Source organism: Neolamprologus brichardi, chromosome 22 (genome assembly GCF_056152115.1).
Source record: "Neolamprologus brichardi isolate AB-2024 chromosome 22, ASM5615211v1, whole genome shotgun sequence".
Lineage (NCBI taxonomy): Eukaryota > Metazoa > Chordata > Actinopteri > Cichliformes > Cichlidae > Neolamprologus > Neolamprologus brichardi.
The window spans coordinates 26,636,214-26,660,285 of NC_142124.1; the positions used below are offsets into that span (position 1 = coordinate 26,636,214).

Sequence of the window (24,072 nt, forward strand, 5' to 3'; positions counted from 1 at the left end):
CGTTCACCTGCTCTGCTAGACATCAAAGAAATATCGGCATTGTCACCTTGAGTGTCTCTTACCTTGCATACTTAAACAGGACTTTAAATAATAGGTTATTAGGGTGGATGAAAGCCCCAACCAAAATGCTGCCTCTTCTGTCACACCAACCCTTTGCGCGCCTTCCTCAACTACATCCACGAACCTCCTCTGAAGAGTCCAACCAAACTGTGTTTCTGTATCTTTTTGACTTGAATCCCAAAAGGCTCTGAAGAAAGAGGAGGGGTGAAAAAAACTCTTTACAGGGATAGACACAAAAGAGAGCAGCCCATCAGTTTCCCACTGTCTGATTTATTTTCATGCTTGAAAGCCAAAGATGGGGGGGAAATCCAAGCTGTGTCGACAGGCACAGTGGGCAGCACCTTCTGACAGCGTTGTCCAATTGAAAACGGCAAACATCCAGTTTGCTATAGCTACTTACTCATAGCTAGGAATAAGCCCCTTCTTGAACTCTCTCAGCCAGGCAGTTCATCTTAACAGAGAAATGCATGCAGGGAATCCCGTAGAGTGAAGCCTTTTTCTTGTGCGTCCGCTGCCTGTGGTCTTGTGCCCATTGTGTGGTGTGATTATCTCATACTGGCCTGCCTGGTGTTTGACCGTGGACTCGATAAGTGCCCTGCAGAGAAGAAAACGGCTTCCCCGCCTTTGTCAGACAGATACAATACAGCCACTTCATGTTGTTTTAAATGTGAGGCCATTCTTTACTATCTTGTATTTTCTTATAGTTCTTGAGTAGCTGAGAACCCCCTCACCCCCCTTCAGTCCCCTTGCGAAGAAGAAAAAACCCCACACATGGCTCCCCCCCCTTCTTCTTTTCTTATTACAGTGTTTCCTCACAAGGTCAGCGCTTTCTCCTTCCATGTTCCTTGAGGGTAATGAAACAAAAACACTGGTATTGAAAGGCATTCCGCGAGCAGGTTCGGGCAGAATATGAAAAGGCTCATATTGAAGTTCAAGGAGATGAAGTCAAAACTCAATTTTTATTTTCATGCCAGTAATTTAAAGCAATACACGGCTGAATTCCGACACTTGGATGATTTTTCTTATGTGCTTTGACTGATCAGTTTATAGTGAGGAACACACCACTCAAACTGAGGGGTGGGGGGGCAGTTTGTCTTTTCTGTTTAATCTGTGAGGAAGATGAAGAGATGCTCTGATTACTCTGTGGAGAATGAATAGTAAAAAATGAAAAGGGGAAAAAAAACTAAAGAGGTGACTTTGAATATTGAGTTATTTTTATATATTTCTGCAGATCCCATCAGTACACATGCTGTATTCAGGTAGTGACTGATATTCCACAGAGGAGATCCTGATAGTAAAACTGTGCCTGGTTGTGTCTGCCCGCACTTTCAGATCAAGCATTGCTAGTCTTCCCCTTTGAAGATAAACTGCTGTTGATAACTGATATCCTATTTTCTAGATGTCAGCATATGGACAACAGGGCCCAGGAGGCTATGGACAGCAAAGTCAGGGCTACTATGGTCAGCATGGCCCTGCGCCTCACCCTGGACAGCAGCAACCTCCATACTCTGGCCAACCCCAGGGAACCTCTGGACCTTCATACCCCCAACAGGGCCATCCTTCACAGACTCCAGGCCAACACGGGCAGCCAGGACCCCCATACCAACAATCTCAAGGTCCCCACGGCCCTCCTCAGAGTCAACCTCCGTATAGCCAGCCCCAGCAGTCTCAGCCAGGACAGCCACCCTATGTATCTCCCCAGCAACAGCAGAGTCAACAACAGCAGCAGCAGCAGCAGGGACCTGGTCCGCAAAGTCAGCAGGGCTCTCAGGGCCAGCCTGGGTACCCGCAACCCTCTGGTCCAGGGCAGCCACCACAGCAGCAAACCCCACAGCAGCAGCAGCAGCAAGGGCCCCCACAACAACAACCACAACCACAACAACAACAGCAACAGCAGCAACAACAACAACAACAACAACCAGGAGGTCCACCACCTCAAGCCCAACAGCCTCCAGGTCATGGCCAGCAGGGCCAGCCATCACCATATTCTCAGACTCCCCCGCTGCAACAGCAGCAACAACAGCAGCAGCAGCAGCAACCACCACCACAACAACAACAACAACAGCAGCAGCAGCAGTCACCTTATCAGAGGTTCCCACCTCCTCCACAGGTAATCCTCACACAAAACTCTATTAGAACACTTTAGCTGTAATTTGATGTGATGTGCTGTGTCAGGGGCAACTGTGTTTCCATTAGCAGGAGATTCCTGGGTTGACACATGCTCTTGACTTTACTGTACTTAATCAGTGCTGTAATGATGTCCGTGCCGATCTAACAGTGGCACTGCAAACTGCCTGCTTCCCAGGAAATGCCTTCACTTGATAACTGTCAATAGTCGGTTGAAAAGATCATTGCACACTCAGCTTTCCATAGCAAAAACACATGGAAGAAGTGAGATGCTGCTCTGCAAGGGTTAAACACGGAAACAGCCATGAGAGCTTTTGAATAAACCTTTGGTGTGGCCCACTCAGAGCTGCTTTGTTGGTAATTAAGCTTTAATTACTTAGTTAATTAAACAGGCTCCTGTCTGTTAAATGGATAGTATGAACAACAGGAAATGGACCGCACACAAGACCGTTGACAGAACGGGGCAGTTTTTAGTAGTTTCTTTTAAAAAATAAATAAAAAAATATGATAAATTGAAGTTGAAGCACAAGCTGTAGAATAAGCAGCGAGTTTTCCCCATGCCATGTGAGCCCTGTGGCAACACAAACACGACGTACAGTAAATATTCAAATCACAGTCGGTCACGGCTCTCTACATTTATCCAGCCCAGTGGAGATCTGTTATTTGTATCAGTGTGACAGTTGTTATATTAGCTGTGCACTGCAAAAAGGGAACAAGCAGTAATAAATGCTCGACTCTGAGATTTGATTTTATTTTATTTTTTTTACATTGTGTCCGTTTTGTCTCTTGTCTTCGTTCTTCCAACCAGGAACTCTCCCAGGATTCCTTCAGCTCACAGTCCAGTGCTCCTCCATCTAACCAGCCAAACAAGAGCAGTCAAGAAGACAGCATGCAGGCGCGGCCATCCAGTCTGCCGGTGAGGCTTCAGTCTTCGCTTTTAACTTCTGAATTTTGTAGCAGGTTTCATCGCCAGAACTCCACAGACCACATTCACAGACGCCCTTGATGAATATCCCACAGAAGCAACATTTAAACTAACATTTATAAACCATTTGTAATCGTATTCGCATAGTCAGCCCAACATGTAGGACAGCACTGATATAATTAGTGATGTTAGTCAGACTTGATTGGATTCAGAGTCTATAGCCATATGCGGTAGAGGAAAATCACCCAGCTCTAAATGTCATTATGGCTGCCTCTGTGAACATGTTATAATATTTTTCCTTTATTATTTCGATAGAGTGGAGTGGAGATTGACAGGAAATGTGAGGATAGAACAGGGGAATGACATGCAGCAAAGTTCTGGCTGGGTGTTGATCCGGGAACTAGGCTGCTTTAGCCGATTTGGTAAGCGCCTAAACCCCCTCGACCATGGGTTCACCCCTTAAATGAGATTTAAGCAAATCCCATCCTGGTTTTTCTTACTCTGTACCCACTTCTCCTGCTTGAAACTCAGACTAAAATTGAACTTATTTCTCAAAACAGTTGATGTTTACTAGGCTTTGCTCTGTGATTTAGTTTGAGTTACTTCATAGGTGAATTTGTATAGTGTCACTCAGAGTGAAGGAAACATACAAATGTGGAGTAAATGTTGGCTTTTGGATCTCACCGTGCAATCGATTGTGCTTGTGAATCCAATGGTTTGGTAGTCAATCTATTCAGAGCAATGTGATGTAAATGTTATACATGATCACAACTCTGTGGGTATCATGTGCTTTAGTAGAAAAAGGCCCAATATTTTGTTCTGCAGATGTTAGTGGAGTAATAGCTTTGTTGCTAAATTCACAGTATCTTGAGCATTTTCTCCCTCCTAGATGGAATATTTGAAACCAAGTATCTCCCACCTTCTTCCTAACTTCCCCCAACATGTCGTGGCAGATCGTTGTCCCTCTCCTGGAGCCTGGTTCTGCTAGAGGTTTCTTCCTCTTAAAAGGAAGATTTTCCTTCCCACTGTCGCCAAGTGCTTGCTCATAGGAGGTTATCTGATTGTTGGGGGTTTCTCTCTGTTATTCTAGGTTTTACTCTACAATATAAAGTTTTTTGAGGCGATTGTTGTTGTGATTTGGCGCTGTATAAATAAAGTTGAATTCAGTAGTATCTGGATATCAGTGACAACAGCACAAGAATTTTTGAAGGAGAGGTAAAGAGCGCTATAATGTTAATTTAGACGCCAACCCTTCCCACAAGAAGCTGATAGTATGAGCAAGCAAAGTCACGGTTTCCATTTGCTCTTAAAGAGCAAAGAAATCAGAAAGCGGAGAAAAATAGTTCTGCCTGGATAAGGATTGTTGAAAGTGAAGCAAATCTCGCATCTGATAGCCCTCTGGCTAAGATAAAGGTGAGAGAACCCCCCAACCCCACACACACACACACACTCACCCTCCACCAGCCCTCCACCCCATGCTCCGTGTTAAAGAGGTGTCTCGCTGTAACACGTTGCAGTTTCCATGGCAGTGTTTATAGGTCAGACGGCAGATCTAACCTCATTCTGGGCCTCAGGGAAGGAGAGTGAGAAATGAGATCATTAATAAGAAAGAATGAAAGTGAGGGAGCAGAGTTTGGAGGGGGGGGAGGGGGGGAGATGTGTGGGACTGAGGGAGTGCAAGCAAATAACTTCAAATAGTGTGAGTGATTGGTTTGAGTGGAAGATGCTGAAAGAGGGAGGGATGAGAGGCAGCGCTGTCTATGCCAGTAGGGGATGCCCTCAGGATGTGTTTCCCTCCTCTTTTATTTATTTCCCTTATTTATTTATACACCTCTCTGTGGACCTGGCCATTGGTCAGGAAGGCTAGGCCAGGGCTATTTTTATTTATTTATTTATTATTATTATTATTTTTACTTTCAATCTTCTCAGGGATTCCCCATCAGTGTTGTCTGATTGGCCGACAGAGCCATTAATCTGGTTATGGCAGTGGTAAACAGATCTCCTCCTCCCGTTCTTTTTCCCTCCTCATCCCTGCGGCACGCACACCAAAGTGTGTGCAGATGAGACCATGCTAACTCAGAGTATAACCCTGCCAGCCTGAGTCCGAGCAGCTGGGGTGACACCTGCAGGTGTTAGAAGTAGATGTGCATCGATGATACCTGTTGTACAAGGTGCTGAAGTTATTCTGTAACCTCTGCCAAACTATAAAAGCGGCAGAAAATATCACCAACAAGTCAGAAATGCTGAGAAAAGGATTTGTGACAATGAAACTCTACAATAAAGAGTGGTGTAAAAACTCCAATGCTTTGTGCAATAGAACTGAAATATGTGTAAAGACTGCTATCAGTAAGAAAGAAATAGTACTTAGCCCGGTCCTTTCCCCGAACTCAAAATAAATGGATGTGTTGTTAAAAAAAGAGGCACACATTCATTACAGCCTGCATCACAGTTCTGCTGTTGTTAACAGGACACCTGCTTATACAGACAGTGGTCCTTACTAGGGCTGGACGATATGGCCTAAAATTCATATCACGATATAATTTGAAGCATGTGCGGTAACGATATATATCACGATATATTATTTTCTTCTGTATAACGTATTTTCCACACTATAAAGCACACTTAAAATCCTTTAATTTTCTCAAAAAATCGAGAGTGCGCCTTATGTATGAATTCTGGTTGTGCTTACTGACCTCGAACTGATTTGGGCGTGCAGAAATCTGTTAAAAAATGTTTTAGTACAACTTTGGTAAGCCGCACTGCTTGATGGATTGTCAGTGCATTATGGCTGCCGTAGTGAGGAGCTTCACAGAGTAATCTGGGTCCAAAACTCCATCTGTTTCAGGTCCCAAAGTCAAACGAACACTAAGAGTTAAAAACGGTCTAAATTCTTTCATCTTTAATGAAATCATCAGCGTTGCTGCTTTATCGGGTGTAACAATTAAGTTTTACATCCAGGCATCCATGAAAACAGAAGTTATTAAATTTAATGGAGTTAGAAGTTAACAGGAAGTTAGCTCGCTAGTTTACACCTACACATTTCGTACCATGTTCTGACTGAGAGATTTTTGAAACTAATTCAAACGTACAGCTCTGCTACCACTTCCAACATAAATGAAGACAGAAAACTAAACAGCAGTGGCGTTTGAGGGGTTACTGAAGTTGGACTACCTGGTATATAATGTTGTGCTACGTGATTGCTAGCAACACAGCTATGTTAGCATAACATTAGCACAGTGAAGCTGGAGGATGAACGCCAACTTTTTTCCCACTCAATAAAGGTTAACGTGAGGGATTCTGGTGGTCAGGGACAAATGCAATCGCATAGCAGGATGCTATACACGTAGCAAACTTCAGTCAGGAGAACAACTGAGATTATTCACAACACGAGGTTAGTTATTAATATACTGCAACAACACGGGAATAGAACAGCTGCGAGAGAATTCAACATTAATGAATCAATGTTACGGAAGTGGAGGAAGCACAGTTTTTGGCTTTCCCCATATTTCAAAAGTGCTTCATCTCTTTGCTATGACTGTAGCCCGCCATAATTTGCAGATGATAATGGTTTTAGCCGCTGCGATGCTTTCGACCAAAACAGGCGCAGCTTGATTACATCATCAACATGCGCTATCGCGATAGAGCGATATAGTCAAAATCTCTATCGTTGGCCAAATTTATATAGTTTCTATTGTATATCGTTTATATCGCCCACTCCTATTCCTTACTACTATCTAGTTGAGGTAGGCAGCTCGGGCTATGCTGCGTCACACACATAACATAGCACTCTCTACTTATACCATATAACAAACACAGCACAAATTGGCAGTCTGTTTAATTTTTATGTCGCTGCCCTGCATCACTATCCATCCCTTCTAACACCTCAACGTCCACCGACAGGCTCTAAAAATGATCACTCCAGTTTTTGTGCATGATTTCTGGGGACCTGTGAGCTCGGAGCCCAAAAACCAAAGTCTAACTGCTCTGCCGTAATAAAATCATTTCAAACGTGAGGTCACTGCAGTAAAGAAAACAAGATGCATACTTGTATAAAAAAATGAAATGATAATAACATTTGTGACCAAGGAATACAAATATCAAAAAGAATTAATGTAGTAACTCGCTAACTTGAGCCGTTTTCGGGCTTCAATGTGAAGTTGCCCTTTGTCCCGTGTTGAACACACCAGGAGACAGTCAACCTCGGAAGTAATATGTGTAATATCTGATCTGATTATTATTGAATTTTTCCATTTTAACATGCAGTTCCCCCAAATAACCGAGAGAAAGATTTACAGCTGCAATCATTTTGAAAACTGCTTTACTCATTGTCCTTCTGCTGTTGCTTTATGACTGTGTGGGTGTAGCTTAAATAAAATAATCATTTAAAAAGAAAAGAAAAGATCATTTAAGGAGTCTTGGTCAGACTTGTTGGGGTTCATATGTGTTGGTTTGACCACACATGAAACCAAGGTTGTATAAATCAAATGTATAGAAATGTTTTTGTGTGTGTGTTGTCCACACACAAATTCTTCCTTTGATTATTTTTATTTTCCACTTATTAGTGGATTGATGAGCGTAATAGATACAAATTTTCCTGTTCTTGTCTCAAAATAAGTAACTGGTACTAAATTGTGTTTGTACTTCTCTCGTTTAGGAAGCGTTTGCTAATCTAATCTTGAATAACTAATTAGCCTTACGCCAAGCAAAGGAGCGTATTTAAGTGCATCTGTCAGAAAGAAAGGTACAGGTTTATTTTGAAGGGGAAAAAAATGTTTATTTTGTAAGAACCTGCAGTAATTTGTATAGACTCATTTCTTTTAATCTGCCTGAGATCTTGTTTGAATCCCGATCCAACAGCGACTGAGGGGTAAATGCCATTTAGCTACTTTAGTAGCATTCGTGCAGAGCCAGCCAGACATCACCTCATCGAGAGCACAGATGGGTCTGTTTGAGGCAGGTGCTTAAAAACCCAGCGTCTGTTAGGCCGCTGCTGAGGTGGGAATAAAGGTGTACAGAAGGCTCAGTGCCTGCTGGAAGGCGCAGGTAGGAGAGCAACAGTCGGTTTGAGAACAGGGCTGCGGATAAGAAGTGGAAGAGAGAGAGATTAAAACATAGAGAGACACACACACATGTGCGGTCAGAGTGGAACTAGCTGAGCAGGTTCAACTGGTTCCTGGTTTGTTTTCACTCTGGCTTCAGGAGACACATGCACAGTTTAACTGTTGAGTATTTACCTCGCTGTTCATTTGATCAGTTCTGAGGAATCCTTTTTTATGTTTTTACCGCTTGGTTATCTAACTGAAGCTTGTCGGGGGGGGGGGGGGGGGGGCGATACAGCAGCAAAGTAGTAGTCTTTGTGGTCTTCGAATATTCATCTGGCCTTATAACACTTGTGGCATTTCAAGGAAAGGAAATGAATTAAGAGATAAGAAGTAGGAGAGAAAAAAAGGGTTTTTGTTCTTTTTTTTCGATCAAATACTTCACATTATTGACTCTGTTTGTAATGAATAACCATAGTTCATGATTAAAGGGGGGACTCTGCCTTTTTTTTTTAAAAGCCCTGCAGACGTGAATACTCGGGAACTCGTTCATCGAGGGCCCAGCAGAAGTAAAGCAGGCGTCTTTCATACTCCTTAGATGTGACACTTCCTCTCTGTGTCAAACCGTGGAAAGGGGAATAACTAGCAGGTCACCATCAAGCCCCGTCACTCCCACCCACCTCTCTTCTAGTCTTTTTTTCCTTCTTTTTCTTTAAAATCCCCTTCTTGTCCTTTCCCAAGTCTTTTGTACACCCTTTCTCCACTGTGGGGCTAATCCCACTCAGGACCGCCCACTGCTTGTGGTGCTCCTCTTTTCTGATGTGTCTGAATGTGCTCTAGACTTAAGAGGAAGGTCACATGTTGGTCATACACTTGCACTCGAGTTTGTTTTTTCTCTCCTCTGTCCTGGTCCTCTGGTTTCTCTTCTCACAATAAGAGTCTTTACCGTTAGGAGAATGTATTTCCCTAATTATGCTGATTCTTGAGCCTCATGTGTAAAGTCATTGATGCATTTCTGCTATTTGTGTTCTCAAGTTCCTGTTTTTTGTTGTTTTGGTTGGACAGCCATCCACTGAAGATCCTAGTTTTCCCCACCTTTAAACGTATCACTGCTTATCTTGAGTCCCGCCTTTGCGTGAATCCACTCTTATCCAGAGCTCAGGGACCACCCACACCAACAACAGTCCCCCCCCCTCTTAATGACCTTTAATGTTATGTGCCAAGCCTTCTGATCTGGAACCAAGGGATCTTCCAGCCTTGCTGATCAACTCCGAGTCCCCCCCTCTCCTCCCCTCCCTTCCCTTCCCCTCCCTTCCTTCTGCCTCCAATCCCCATTCCCTCCTCAGCCCAACCCAGCTCTGCTCTCATGCGGCAGCTAAGCTTGTTTTTGCGACATAGCTCTGGAGCAATCAGCCTGACAAGGCCGGCCCACTTTTTTTTTTCTCTCTGTCTCTCTCTCTCTTTTTTCTCCTACCCAGCCCAACCCCCTCAGCGCCTTTTTCATTATTACACTCTGTTTTTGTGCAGCATTTCTTTATTTCTGTTTGAAATATATTTCTATATGAATATATTTCTCCCCCCTCTCTCTCTGACTCGTTCCTCTTTCTGTCTAAATTCTCGTTTTCTCTTTCCCTCGCCTGCGCCCTCCTCCCCCTCTCTTCCCTTCCTCGTTCGCTCTCTTCTCTCAGTAAATCAGCTTTCATAACGCTGTGCAGCGCAGCCTTGTTTTGCGAGGTTCTGACAGTATTCAGAGTCCTGGGCCAGTTTCCTGTTGCTATTCTGGGGGCCTTGCTTCCTGTGTGGACATGTCTTATTCAGATTCCAGGGTGCCTCCCCCCATTCTCCCAGCTCGTCTGTTTCTTTCTCCTTCTTTTCTTTAGATGATTTTTAATGAATGTATTTGAGGAAATTCAGTCTGTTGACAAAGTGTCTTGTTTTGCATTTACTTCACTGAATTGTTTCTCTACCTGGAAAAAAAAAACACCCCAAAAACTTAACAAAAAAGCCCTGACACACACACACACACACACACACGCGCGCGCGCACACGCACACACACACGCACACACAGAGTGCATCAAGCACTCTCCCTTCTGCGCTCTCTGCACACTCACTCACTCTCACACTCGCGTGCACACTCTCCCATGCCCCTCCCCTCTGCCTCCATTTTTGCTGGGCTGAGCTAGTTTTGCAGCACAAAGACTGTGGCTGACTGCAGCACTGTATGTCCCTGGCTTTCTCTGGCGCTCGCTGGAACAAGCTGCTGAGCACGGACTGATGAAAAGAGGCTGACAATGAATTTAACTCTCGCTCTGCGAAATATCCCTTTTCATATTACATATGATTTTTTTTTCCTCCTATCCCCAGTTAATTCACTGCTGGTGTCCGTTGCTTTAGTAGCGCCCTCTAGACACACTGTGTGACAGTAAGAGGGAGGGGCGTTGCTGGTCTGGAAAGCAGGCAGACTGGCTGTAGAGGTCTGGAGCCTCCCCACCCTTCTAGCTCCCCCACCTCACCCCGAGGCCCCTCCAGCCCCCTCAGCCCTGCGCATCCCATCACCCCTCACCTCGGGCTGGGCAGCTGCCTGCCTCACTCGGGCATCTGTGCGCTGCCCTGGGACTCCCTGCTACTATTGTGATCTCCACAAAAGGCCCCCCACGCACACACCATCTCCCCATTATTCACAGCAATCAGACCCCTCCAACCACCCCCTCCCTCCTCCTCCTCCTCCTCCTCTCCACCGCCTCCCTTCATCTACTCTGTGGTAGCTCCACACAGGCTGCTGCAGTGTTTGTGTGCATTGCACACCTCCTTTTTTTTGTGTTACCCCCACAGTGAAGCTCAATTAGGCAAATGTGGAGCGTTTAAAAAAGACCTCCCTACTTATTGATTAAGATTCATAGTTGGCCTAGATTTTTATATTTTTTTTGACTGCAAGCCTGTATCACACAGCAAAGTAAAAGCTGAACAGCACCGATCAGTGTCAGAAGGATTAGATTTTCGTATACCGTGGCATCCTCCCCTTTTTTTGTTTTTGCTGGTTTACTCTTTCATCTTCTACTTTCTGGTCCATGTTATTATCCTACCCACGCTGCTGATAAAGTAGCAGTGTAATGTTGATCTCTCGGGAGTTTGAGCTTGCTCATCTGTGGAGGTAGTAGACATTGTGTCTGAGATATCTGTCCCCAGCAGGGTGCTGTGAGCGTTGTGACACCCTGCTGTTGTTGTCACTATCCACCTTTGTTATTTACCTTGGGGAGATGAAATTGCACAAATGCGATTTGTTAATTTCAAACACTAACTGGGGTTCGAGTCATCTGCTCGGTGGCATATATATATATATGGTAAGGGTGCATGGCGCACCTATAGGGTGCTTTGACTGTGCCTGGAGTTTCTCGTCTGTCTGTGCTGTGTGTGAAACCCTGTAATGGCTGCTGCTGCTGCTGTTTGAGGCAGGGGCCTGCCTTGCTTCTCCTCCTTTCTCCAGTTCTTCCCTCATAGTGGGATGGGAGTGCCCCCTTATGGTTGAGCTCAGCCCTGCAAATCTTGAGCTGGGGCTGGAGCAGCCTCTCCCCAGGTCTTTGGTTGACTTCCCATCAGCCCTTGGTACGTGGACACAGTCCCCAGATACAGGTGGAGGCTCTGGGGTGGCGGCTGACATGTCGGCAACGCCCACACGTCTGTCTTCTTTTCAGCAAGCCGCTGGCATTTCATGGTAATGTAGCATTGACTGGTGGTTTGACAGAACAAATATCTTAAATTGTACTTTGTCTAAGGACTGTGTGTCACTTGTGAATGATGAAGACAAGCGCTCTGATCATAGGCGAGAGATAATGTGCTTTTGGGCTCAGTAAGTCAAGTCAGCACATTCAGATTCTGAGCAGAGAAGAGAAAGAGAAGAGAAACTGCGCTGAGGAAAAAAAAATTCACTTGATCTTAAGCTTGAAAGGGAAGCGATGACTTTTCCCATGACCCCATTCTGATATCAAAAGCCTACTTTGTCCTGAACAAGTGGTAAATGCGCAGCGCTGGAGTGCTCTGCTGACGAGGTCGTTGGCATATAAACATAAACATCTCCGGAATGAGATGGCAAAAAAAGTTTGAGCGTGCCCTGTCCGCTTTGTGCTTCCGTGTCGTCTCCCAGGCCTCCCCAACAAATGTAATTAAAGGAGCTGGAGGGATATTTGGGGGGTGTGGGGGTGAACAGGGCTTTGGTGCGTCTGCGTTTCCTGTAACAATGACGGGCTTCTTCTTTTGTAGTAGCTGACTGCACCGTGACCCTGCCAGGCACGCAGGGAGGCCGTCGACAGAGACAGACAGACCTAGGAATGGCAGCAACAGGGGGGAGGGACTGTGTCGGCTCTAACGTGTCAACCACGTGGATCACAGTAACCATGGCAGCCCTTGACATGCAGCCAGCTTCCCCCTCTTCCTCTTCCATCCCTTTCTTCTTACTCTCTTCACTTTGCCACAGCGGATGTGTCGACTCTGAGCGAGCTGGGTTTGTTTTGTTTTGTTCTTGCTGTATATATTGTGTTCAGCATCTGGAGGCCTGAGAACGAGGAAGCTTGGCAGCCCGGGCAGCGGGTGAGACTCTGAGGTCTGAGGATGACAGAATGAAGCGGGTCAGGGAAAGTGTGTAACTCAAAGATGAACTTTGGCACCCCCCTCCCTTCTCTTCTGCCTCCTCTTCCTCCTCACCACCACCACCAGATCTAGTTACACCACTGACCAGGGTTACATGTTCCAGATACGTGTCATTAACTCCGAGCCACTACGCTGCTTCTTCCACTTTCTGCTTCTCATAACCTACCAAAGAAAAAAAAAAGAGGGAGAAAAAAGGCTGGCTTGGCAGACTAATGGCTCTGGTCGAGCTTGATTGATTCAGTGAAGTAATCTGCAAATGGAATACATTAGGACGGCAGAGAGCAGAGCAGATGACTCAGAGACAGCACGGGCGAGAGAGAAGTGGAGAATGTAAGAACTGTGGGAGCAGCGAAGATTTTCAGCATTTGTGAACAAGAAGTGCGTTAGAAGAAGGAGACGAAGAAGAATAAAATTCTGGAAAGTTTGTATCGTTTTTAAAATGAATTTAAAACAAATTCATCGTTGGAAACGCTGCTTTTCAGCCTTTGAAAGCTCCCGAAGTCTGTTCTGCACTTCTCAGCTCTGAAGTTCCATGTTAGGCAGTGCTGGGAAAAAGCACAAAATGGCTGCCACAGAGAGGCTTTCTACAGAAAGAGCTGCAGCTTCTCTGCTGCTCTCTCTGCAACACGGCTCACCGGTCCTCCCCTTTCTCCCCCTGCACATAGAGAAATGGCTCATTTCTCTGTTTTCATATTGTCAGTTGTCATATTTGCCATTGATAATGCTGCTGTGACCTTCCTTCAAGCTGCCCCCCCCCCTCCACACACACAGAGTCACACACCCCACCTGTGCTCACACGCTACTCCAACTTAACCACGCCACCTCTCAACTCCTCCTCGTGCCTGATCTATGTCCTCTCTCCTCCTCTTCATCATTTGCCTTAAATAATGAGCGCGTTGAATAGCAGAGCCTCAGCAGCATCAGTATCACCAGCATCCACCACCCCTCCCCCTCCGTCCTCTCCTCGCTGTCCGGCTTGTGCAGTCAGCAGAACAGGCTGGTGCTGTGCAGTATTGAGCTGGGAAAAATCAATGACTGCAGAGTGGGAGTAGGTAGGAGCGTGTGTGTGTGTGTGTGTGTGTGTGTGTGTGTGTGTGTGTGTGTGTGTGTGTGTGTGTGTGTGTGTGTACACAATTCTTCTGCCTATCCAAGCTGAGGAATCAGAGCTGTCAGATATTTACAGAATGTTAAAGAGCTCAGTCTGTACGCTGCATACGTGCCACTGTAGCAGTGCACACAGGCTGCACAAACGGAGCTTTTGCCGGCGTTATCGACCATTAAGGGATATTTAAATTTTTGCGGTTTTCATGCCGTACCATGCAGCGTTGTCACAAAAACACATTTGTTTGTTTTTTTGTTTACTTTTCTGTTTTTCTCAGATGTTATGTCACTTTAAAGTCCTGCTGATTTATTCTGGTCCCAGTCTGGACCTGTTAGCACCAACCAGCTTCTTTTTGTTTCTTACAGATATTCTGTAAACTGGAGGAAAATAAAAATGGAAGACTGCTCTCACAACTTTATTCCAGCTAACTCAATCCCAGCTTTTTGCTGGACACATGATGCACACTTCAGTGTACCAATTAGCCATGCACGCCACACGGTGGACTTTAAAAGTGTGGCAGGAATGACGACCGCTAACAGTCCGTTAGAGTTCAATTTTAGCACCAGAACAATGCAAACGTGGTTATTTAAAATGATTCTCTTGAGCTTTAATCAATGCTGTTTGGAAATGGTCGTTGGAACCCAAACACAGCCAAAGATCGTTGAAATCCTGGTATTGCGTGATAATATGGTGGTCGTACCTTTAACCCGCCATCCTAACCCATCTAATCTTGATTGGTTTAAAGTGATAGTTGCTTTAATGGCATGATTCTTGTCTCTGTGTTTAGCTGGTGGTCATCAACCTCTAGGCTCCAAGACGACAACATAAACGTGTGTTTCATGCGTAACTAGTTTGGAGTTGCATCACTGCCAACCTTTGATTAAAAGTAAATCTGTCAACTGAAAATAGGCTTAATAAAAAAAAAGGCAGAAGCTCCACTACACAAACTACACACAAACTAAACTACACAAACTATAATAATCAGACAGTTTATCTCAATCCCCAAATCTTAATATGGTTTAAAAGCCACTGTGCAGCGGTACTACCAAGAATGACGACTGATATACTCGATTGATCTCTAGAAGTACCCCACATCCACGATCATGTGTTAAATCCTTTTTTCTGTCTCATAATGACAGTTTGTTCGTCTTGAGTGTGCATCCTCCTGCTGAGGTGTGTCTCCTCAGCTGAACCCACTAACTGAATCCTTTCCTCTTTGGTCTGTGTTGAGGAAGCCGTGGTTTAGAACTTGTTTTGTGGCTGAGATTTGACTCTGAGCAGCAGCTTCTGAGTCTCTGTGAGTACCAACTACAGAGGTGGTCATCGTGGCATCTGGCCAGTCGGAGCCCTTCAGATGGAGCCGTCTGTCAGATGACCAGTCTTGTGATCTCTTGGTTGGGAACAGGAGAAGGAGGGGGTGGGTGTAGGTCAGCTGACGATGCTGGCTGCTGGAAAAAGGGTTCCTGCTATGGTTGTTTGAGCAAAGAATGTCACGCTGTTCGGTTCCCTGTTCTTGAATCCAAAGCACGAAGACCTAATGATGTGCCTCTAACCCACTTTTGCATTTGGGAACATTAATTGGGCGTCAGCCAGGGAAACACTTTGGAGTGCGATACTCCCTTCCTGCTGCGTTTCACGTGGTTTTGTTGGTGCCGTATTTCCAGTGTGGGTCAGAGAGGCCTGGGTTTGTGCAGTCACCGGAGCAGGAGAGGAAGAGCCGGAGGGAGGGAGGACCGAAGGAACGGGGTGAGGGTGGATTGGAGGGGGAGGGAAGGGTGGATTCTGAATCAGCGTCGTCCTCCTGTCACTCCCTCTGGGGTTCCTCCATCAGGTCACATCCCAAAAATAGCAACGGGCGCCGTTTCAAGTGCAAAACCGCCGGCTTCGGGGCTGCAGCCAGCCTGCGAGTGTGAGATTTCTATGGGAATAGTTGGCCACAATCCAATGAGTGCTGCTTTATTTTTCTCTCCCACCCCCTCCTTCTCCTCCTCCTCACTCCCTCCCATTTTTTTCCCTTCCTCCGATGTGACTGGCAGATGAGCTTGCATTTCTGAGTGAGCACATGGTCTCCACGTGAGTGGCCAGTGTGTAAACATTCACCTTCCCACAAACATAATCATTGCCGGCTGCCGTCCTACCTTCCTGCCCGCCCGCCCGTCTTTGTGTCGCAGCCAGCGAGGCTCAATAACAACACCACATGGCACCAGAGCCCGTGCCCAGCACCAATTATTTCAACTGCCTCCCGAGATGACTCGCTTCAAATGTTTTTTTTTTTCCCCCCACTTTCTCTTTGCAAGTCAAACTCAGTTCTCCTTGCCAGCACGGATCATTATCGGCATTATGGGAGTGATGTGTGGAGTATTTTTAAAAAGGTGGGAAAAGAAGTCATTGTACCCAAATGTATTATTGAACTGTAATAGGGCTGGCAGCCTTCTATGAGAGAGTAACATACACACCCCGGTGAGGGCAAAGATTGCTGTAATGCATCACTGCCCATTTGGATTTCCACTCACTTGATTTGACTTCTCTTGACTTTGACATGACACTGAAAATAAAACAGCCTCACCCTCCTCATGCAGGTCAGGAGGAGAAAAGCCTGAATATATTCATCATTTCTTATTCATTTCTCCCAAATGGGATTCCCAGAATGCAGCCGCTTTCTTTTTCCAGGTTTTATACGTTTTTAGAGCCTCATTTACATCCCAGCGCACACACTCTCACCCTTACCTTTGATATCAAGTACTTCCACTTAATTTCTCTCTTCCCATCATAAGCTGAGCCTCCACAAAGAGTGGCAGAGATTTTCTGTTTTGTTTTGTCTGATGAAACCTGAACAGTTTGCTTGTACTGTATTTGCAGCCCATATGCTCATCAGTTACTTTTAAAGGCAACTTGTTGGACAGTGCGTCTTTTTGCCGCAGCCCCGATGCCATGATCATGGTTGTATCACAAAGAAGAGAATAACTCCATAACTCTGGTGGATTTCTGCTTCATTTGTTACCAGAACCATATCTGAACATTTCATCTTTGATTAGACTAACATGCCTTACTACAGTGTAGTACATTACACAATTGTAATGATATGATATCTATCCCGGTGTACCTACTGACTGCACTTCACTACATATCGAGTTGATATTGCTAATTGCTCCCTTCATAGCGACACGTTTAGCTAACGGCTAGTCATTACAGCTTGAGAACTGTAGCATTGGCCTTTTTCTCCTCGTCTGTGGGCCTCGCCGCTGTTCTGGAGCTGCTTATCTGCTTGGTGGTTCTTCATGTTAAGGAGAACTCATCAGCAGCTGAGTCATCATCGCTTCACAAAATGATGCAAATGCTTCCACAAGCTGTAGGAACTGATACTTTATGGAAAAGCGAGAGCGAAATGTGTTGACTTGTTATCAGTAACAAGTTGGTGATGTGAATTGTAAAAATAAATTTGTTAAGCCACTTGTTACAGTGTAAACGAACGAATGTAGTGTCATCGTCGACTCATGTTCTGTTGCTCTTCTCCTTCAAGGATTTATCCGGCTCCATCGACGACCTTCCCACTGGTACAGAAGGCGCTTTGAGCCCGGGTGTCAGCACCTCGGGCGTGTCCAGCAGCCAGGGCGAGCAGAGCAACCCGGCCCAGTCACCCTTCTCCCCGCACACTTCGCCTCACCTGCCGGGCATACGTGGACCCTCGCCGTCACCTGTGGGTTCCCCAGCTAGCGTCACCCCTTCTCGCACCGGCCCCCTGTCCCCCGCTGCTGTGCCAGGTAAACACATAATACCGTTAATACTGTTGTTTCAGACCTACAGCAGCACACAGCTAAAACATTATTCTGTTTCTACTCTGCTTTAATACAGTTGTTTTAGATCTTCGGGTCTTTAAGTTCAGTCGTTTTGAAATGGTCTTTGAAATCTGAAATTCAGCTGCGAAAGACTACGTAGGGGGATTTTATGGCAAGGAAAAATGTGAAAATTAAAACCAAGTTTGTTCTAGAAGATTAATACATAGCATTATGTGGGTGTCAGTAGAGAACAGGATAAAGTACAAATGCAGAATATTTACAGGAAAATCACCATAAATATGATGTCCTGAAACAACTGAGCAGTTATTTATTTTCACTTGCCAAAGACTGCTAAATGTAAAAATGGACCTGCTCGATACGGCTAACCAACAACAATAATTTCAATGTCTTTGTAGTCAGCTATTCATCGTATCCAGCAGAAATCCTGTCTGACATATTTAATAAAAAACAGACAGATTTAGAGTTTTAATTCAAAACTCGATGCGGATCACATTTGTAATTTATGAAGCGATTTGCAAGATATGGAACTTTAGGTTTCTCCTAACATGATCCTAGTAAACCATTCGCTGACGGAGAGATGGAGGTTACAGTGCCACCCTCTGCTCATTGTGGAGAGACTGGCTCACACTCATTTTATGGCCAGTATTTCAAAGTTTAAGAGCAAGAATCGATTGTAAATAAAGGAGACAAATTTCCGCAGTTCCCACGGTAATTTCAGACCCATGTCATCGCTGTCCCGCAGGTAATCAGATGCCTCCTCGGCCGCCCAGCGTCCAGTCAGACAGCATCATGCACTCATCCATGAGCCAGGACAGAGGTGAGTGTGTTGGAAATGTTTGCAAACAGAAACCTTTAAAGAGTATCTCCTCGCGTGCTCAGTGGCCAGGAGTGTGTGCGCCGCATTCTCAGCAGCTTTTAGGTGTGATTGTTTGCACTTGTATGCATTCCTCCCATCTGCAAGCACTCCCCCAGGCTCTTTTTCTAAATAAGAATGTGCTCTACTTGCCAGGTCAAATGAGAGCAGGCAGACACACTGTACTGTGTTGTGTTTGTGAGGAAGTGAAGAGCTTGAGCCATAATGTGTCGTGCAAATGTATGCTAAAGCAGACGTAGCGTGGAGTTTTGTTTTTTGTTTATTTTCTTGTTTGTTTTTTTTAACATTAAGTGTTTAACATAAGATACAATAGGCATCTAATTATTACCACTTAATATTGGTTGCAGAATTAATCAAACTTTGATATGTGTGTGTAAAAACTAAGAGTGTTGCTTAATGTTCCCTGTCTTTTCTCCAGTGTACATGCGCAATCCTCAGATGCCTCCTTACGGGTCCCCTGGACAGCCTGGCTCGGCCTTATCTCCACGCCAGTCTTCAGGAGTCCAGATGCATGGTGGGATGGGCCCTTATCCTCAGAACAATACCATGGGAAACTACGTCCCTCAGGGGGGCCAGTACGGCCCGCCAGGTGAGACATGAGGCTGTGAGTGTTGGGTGGTGTTGCTTTGAGGGCCTTCTGTACAGCAGGAGAAATAAGAGTGCAGTGTCTCCGCTCTGTCATATCAAGCAGACTTTTTTCTTCTTTTTTTAATACTAAAAATATTATGAATGAGTTTACAGTGGTTGTCCTGTGACCATCACAGTTTCATAGATAGCCCAGATTTTTTTTTCTAAGAGGCTTTGAAGTTTCCTCTCACTTCTTACATTCATGAAGTGCACTTTGAAGTCTCAGATGGTTTCTGTGGGCTTTGAAGAAGTTCTGCTATGAGTCATAGCAGAGCAAGGCGGGAGCCAGATAAAGCCCGCTTCATCAGGCTGCTTGTTCTGACAAGCTGAAGTAAATTTAGAGCCGGACTGGTGAAACTCTTTATCCCGTCAGTGAGAAGTGACTAGATGAGATCTGTTTTAGGCTGAAACACAGCAGGAGGGCATGAAACTCTAAATGTTGATCTGTAACACTTTCAGGTTATCCCAGGCAGCCCGGCTACACAGGGATGCCCAACGCCAATTACCCCAGTGGCCCCGGCATGGGTGGCTCCATGAACCCCATTCCCGGTCAGGGCAGCGGGGCTCCATATGGAAGCATGCCACCGGGCAGGATAGGTCCTGGGCAGATGGGCACTCGGCCTTACGGTCCTGCCATGGCCTCCAATATGGGCGGCATGCCTCCTCAGGTGGGGTCCGGCATGTGTCCCCCTCCGGTCATGACGAGGAAGGATGGTGGTCCTTCCATGCACCACGGACCAACAAACTCTATACACAACAGGTGGGTGCTCCTGGCTGCATCAGTGACGTCTGTGTGAGCCTGTGACTGCTGAGGGTCATTGAATTTAGAGCTTTAAAGAGATTTTCTCATCACTTTGCTGTCTCTGTGTGTGTGTGTTTGTGTGTGTGTGTGTGTGTGTGTGTGTGTGTGTCCTTGGTTTGCCTCACACACAATCCAGTCTGTTACATGTTTTAGTGCTTGAGTGGTGGCAGTAGCCCAAACACTTATCTATCACAGAAGAGGAGATGGTCTCTGCAATCACTGAATCACATCCTTCCTAAGCAGGGATGCCTGTTGAGCCTACAGAGCAGCTCTTGTGGGCTTGGCAAATGGTACCCTGTGACTTAAATTAATGTTTCCTACAAATTAAACTGAACTCTGTGAAAGAAAAGACATAATTCAGTCACGCAAAGTCTGTATTTGCAGTGGATCCTTTCAGGGATTACTTGTGACTAATTATTAGTTGATTAAATAGGTGAAAATAATTAGATCAGTCAACTACTGTAGAACCACTGAGAAAAAAGTTAGAATTAGCACAATAATCAGAAGAATACTTTCTGGACTCAACGTTTTGATGCTTATGTTTTGTTTTTTAAAAGGAAACACAACCATATTTGGACACGGCCCTAAGGTTGCATCTATGAAATGTTTTTTTCTTCTTATTTTTGTACTCTTTGCTCAAATGCTAGAATGCTAGAATTGCATTCACCAAAAACTGCTGCACAGACATATTGGATGGGCTGGGTAGTACGATTAAGTTGACAGCAAACCATATTATTTGTCAGAAAATTCCATTAAAATTTATCCAAAAGGGAGCAACAGCACAAACACCGTGAGGAAGTCAAGTTCAGAGACTCGAATTAGCAGAGCTGAGACGTAGCTCACCTACAGCCGCCTGCGTCAGCGCATCTGTCAGTCATAGCGGCCATAAAAGTCTCTGAATGTTTAAGTTAAAAACAACAGTCAGTCACTGTGGACTTGTGCTACAGGAAAATATTTATAGAAGCCAAAGCCACATTTTTTGTATCAGGCTGTGAACACGCTTTTTGAAACATCTGAGTCTGTGGAGACTGACTTTCTTTTGGAGCCAGGTTCAAGTGACCATTGTAGAAACAGCACTAATTTCACTCTGACACAGCCTCGAGATACCATTCATTATCTGGAATAAAATTCTGCAGAACTGCACTGACTCACAGGGATTTCATCTACCTTACCTCCCCAACTTGCTTGTTTACAACGTCCTGTCACAAAGAGTGGGACTGTGTGCCCTGGTAGTGGCAAGTTGCTGCTTGCCGTCTTAGAAACAACATGTTAACTCGGTTTGACATTAGAAAAATAGAAATAATTCGTTTAACTGACCAGTATTTCTAGTTTCTGCTACAGGGGTGGCAACTTTTAATCATCCTGTTGACTAGTGCGCATCCATTGTTTCTTTGTGGTTATTGTTTTTTAGCATTTCTTCTAATCAAGCATTCTTTTCTGCAGGCCACCCAGCTATCCTAACATGTCCCAGGGCATGATGGGAGCAGGCTCTCCGTATGGCCCGGGCATGAACAGCATGCACAGTATGATAAACCAAGGTGGGCCAGGGCCGTATCCAATGGCAGGAGCAAACATAGCCAACAATAGCCCTGGTGAGTACAAGTGAAACTATAGCCCTGATCAGGTGATTGGAGTACAGCTGCAGGCCTGAGGGTTGTGTCTATAAAACAGTTTTATAGACTGGTAATCGTTTTATTTTTATACCCTTCTGTCATTGCCCCGTTCTCCCAGGAATGGCTCCAAGTTCAGAGTTTGGCATGGACAAAATGAATCCTGCTCCGAAGATGAACAACAAAGTGGACGGGACTCCCAAGCCAGAATCCAAGAAGGTACACATTCAAAGTCCAGCTTTTTTCCCCCCGCCCTCCTTTTTTCTCTTTCTTACGATTTTCTTCCGTCACCCGTCCAACAGAAGTCGAGCTCTTCCACCATCACCAATGAGAAAATAACCCGTCTGTACGAGCTTGGCCCGGAGCCAGAGAGGAAAATTTGGGTGGACCGATACTTGGCCTTTGCTGAGGAGAAAGCCATGGGCATGAACAATCTGCCCGCTGTGGGCCGTAAGCCCCTCGATCTCTTCAGGCTCTACATATCCGTCAAAGAGATCGGCGGCCTCACCCAGGTACACCTGGACTTCCACCTGAATTTGATGTGAATCCTTCAGATCAGAAGGACGATCGTCGGTGATTTAAAAAAATAAATAAAAAATTTCGTATACAGCTTTCTGAACCACCTCCTTCCTCTCTCGCCCACCAGGTGAACAAGAACAAGAAGTGGAGGGAGCTGGCTACCAACCTGAACGTGGGCACGTCGAGCAGCGCAGCCAGCTCGCTCAAAAAACAGTACATCCAGTGTTTGTACGCCTTTGAGTGCAAAATGGAGCGCGGCGAGGACCCTCCCCCAGACTTCTTCAACACGGACACCAAAAAGAACCAGCCCAAAATCCAGCCTCCCAGCCCAGGTGAGCGCTGCTGCTCCGCTTCACTGTCACACAGTTTACTGCCTCCTTAGATTTAAAATGCAATGAATGAAGCTTATTTCAGATTTCCCTTTCTCCCTTGGGCGCAGTTTGGATTAAGTACAATTCATCACATCATCTCTGCTCTATTTGCCTCACATCAGCTGTCTATAAACTAGTCTATTTTATTATATCCCATTAATTGCCGTTTTTAAAGCCATTCATAGAGCATTGTTTGTCATCTTATGTAGGAGCAGCCACCCTCCATAAATCGCTGCTCCCCTATATCGGAGGAGTTATAAATGACGGCGGCGTAGCTGTAAGTCCTTTGGACGGTTCCACAAACACATGCCTTGGGGGAATAGTCCTTGGCATTTGCACAGGACATGACGAAAGACTTGTCCTTTCCGACTTCCCCACTTTGATTTTTGTGGCAACGGTGATGACAGCAGAATGCTAAATGTTTCAATGAACTGGGTAAAAGTCAGCGGATGAACTGGCGCTCATTCATACCAGTTGTTAAGGGTGAGGAGGTTGCAGCCAGGAAGGGTCATTGCTTGTTGCATGAGATGCTGTTTATTTTGGAGGGGACTCCTTGTTTATAGCTGCCAGGAGCAACCACACCGGGAGCAACCACATGCTGCTTCAGTCTGGCTGAGACCCAGGCTGTCAGACACGGGGCACTGAGTCAGCGCCGGGGTGTTGTTACAGGAGACATCAGGGTGCTTGTCAGCTGGCATCAGCCCTCTAGTTAGTACGAAAGAAGGGCAGGGGAGGGTTTTGGGGGTGGGGGTGGTGGAGGAAGTAATGGCAGGAGAAAGGCAGGAGGTGATTTGGCGATAGCGATGCTCCGTCAGTGGCGTGTCCTCGCTGCCTGGTGCCTGGCCCTGGGCTACAGCAGCACGGCAACACTCCCTGGAGATTAGTGCTGAGCCAGAAATGATGAATGGGGGGAAAGGGTTTTGTGTGTGTGTGTGTGACTGTGTGTGTGTGTGTGTAAAAGTCACACGATTCTCTCTCTGACTCTATTTCTATCATGCCCTCCCTCCCTTCATCTTTAGTAGAGGGAAATCCCTGCCCAGAGGGAGGAGGGGGTGAGGGAGGGTGAGCCAATGAATGTTGTGTGCATGCGTGAGAGCTCGAGAGGCAAGAGGGTGATGTGAGAAAATGTGAATAACTGTGACCTGCCAGTGACCCGGGTGTTGTGTGTGTTTGTGTGTGTGTGCCAGTTTAATGAATGGGAACCTGTGACTCATCAGACTGGCTTGCTAATAGTGAGAAGTCCTGAGCTGAAGTTAAGGATGATTGCTAGTATGTCACACACACAACACAAACAAAATATCAGTCACACACACACACACATTCACACATAGCTGGCTGTCTCCTGTCTCTACAGCCCAGGCAGTAATCTGTCACAGTGAGGGTTTACATCACTGTTTCCTGGTGGTTCCTGGAGCCCAGCGGTGGTTGAGGAGGGGGCAGGCATCCTGTGATGAGCAGGAAGATTCAAGATTTTTTGCTGGCTATGCCCTCAAAAGCCAGTCAGCTCGACACAAACTGTGTTCCTCTGTGCACCGCTCAGGAATTTCTTAATGGGATTTAGGATTGCCAAAAG

General features: G+C 45.6%; 1 protein-coding gene across 1 annotated transcript in view; it reads left to right on the forward strand.

The window, feature by feature from the left end:
* arid1ab (AT-rich interaction domain 1Ab) overlaps positions 1–24,072 on the forward strand; it is a 54,811-nt gene that overhangs the window by 24,236 nt on the left and 6,503 nt on the right. Inside the window, exons 3-12 of the mRNA XM_087835417.1 lie at positions 1,460–2,170; positions 2,996–3,103; positions 17,420–17,660; positions 18,439–18,513; positions 18,989–19,159; positions 19,657–19,957; positions 21,443–21,591; positions 21,731–21,828; positions 21,912–22,121; positions 22,256–22,460. Coding sequence (XP_087691543.1) covers positions 1,460–2,170; positions 2,996–3,103; positions 17,420–17,660; positions 18,439–18,513; positions 18,989–19,159; positions 19,657–19,957; positions 21,443–21,591; positions 21,731–21,828; positions 21,912–22,121; positions 22,256–22,460 — 2,269 coding nt within the window. The remainder of the gene's footprint in view (positions 1–1,459; positions 2,171–2,995; positions 3,104–17,419; positions 17,661–18,438; positions 18,514–18,988; positions 19,160–19,656; positions 19,958–21,442; positions 21,592–21,730; positions 21,829–21,911; positions 22,122–22,255; positions 22,461–24,072) is intronic.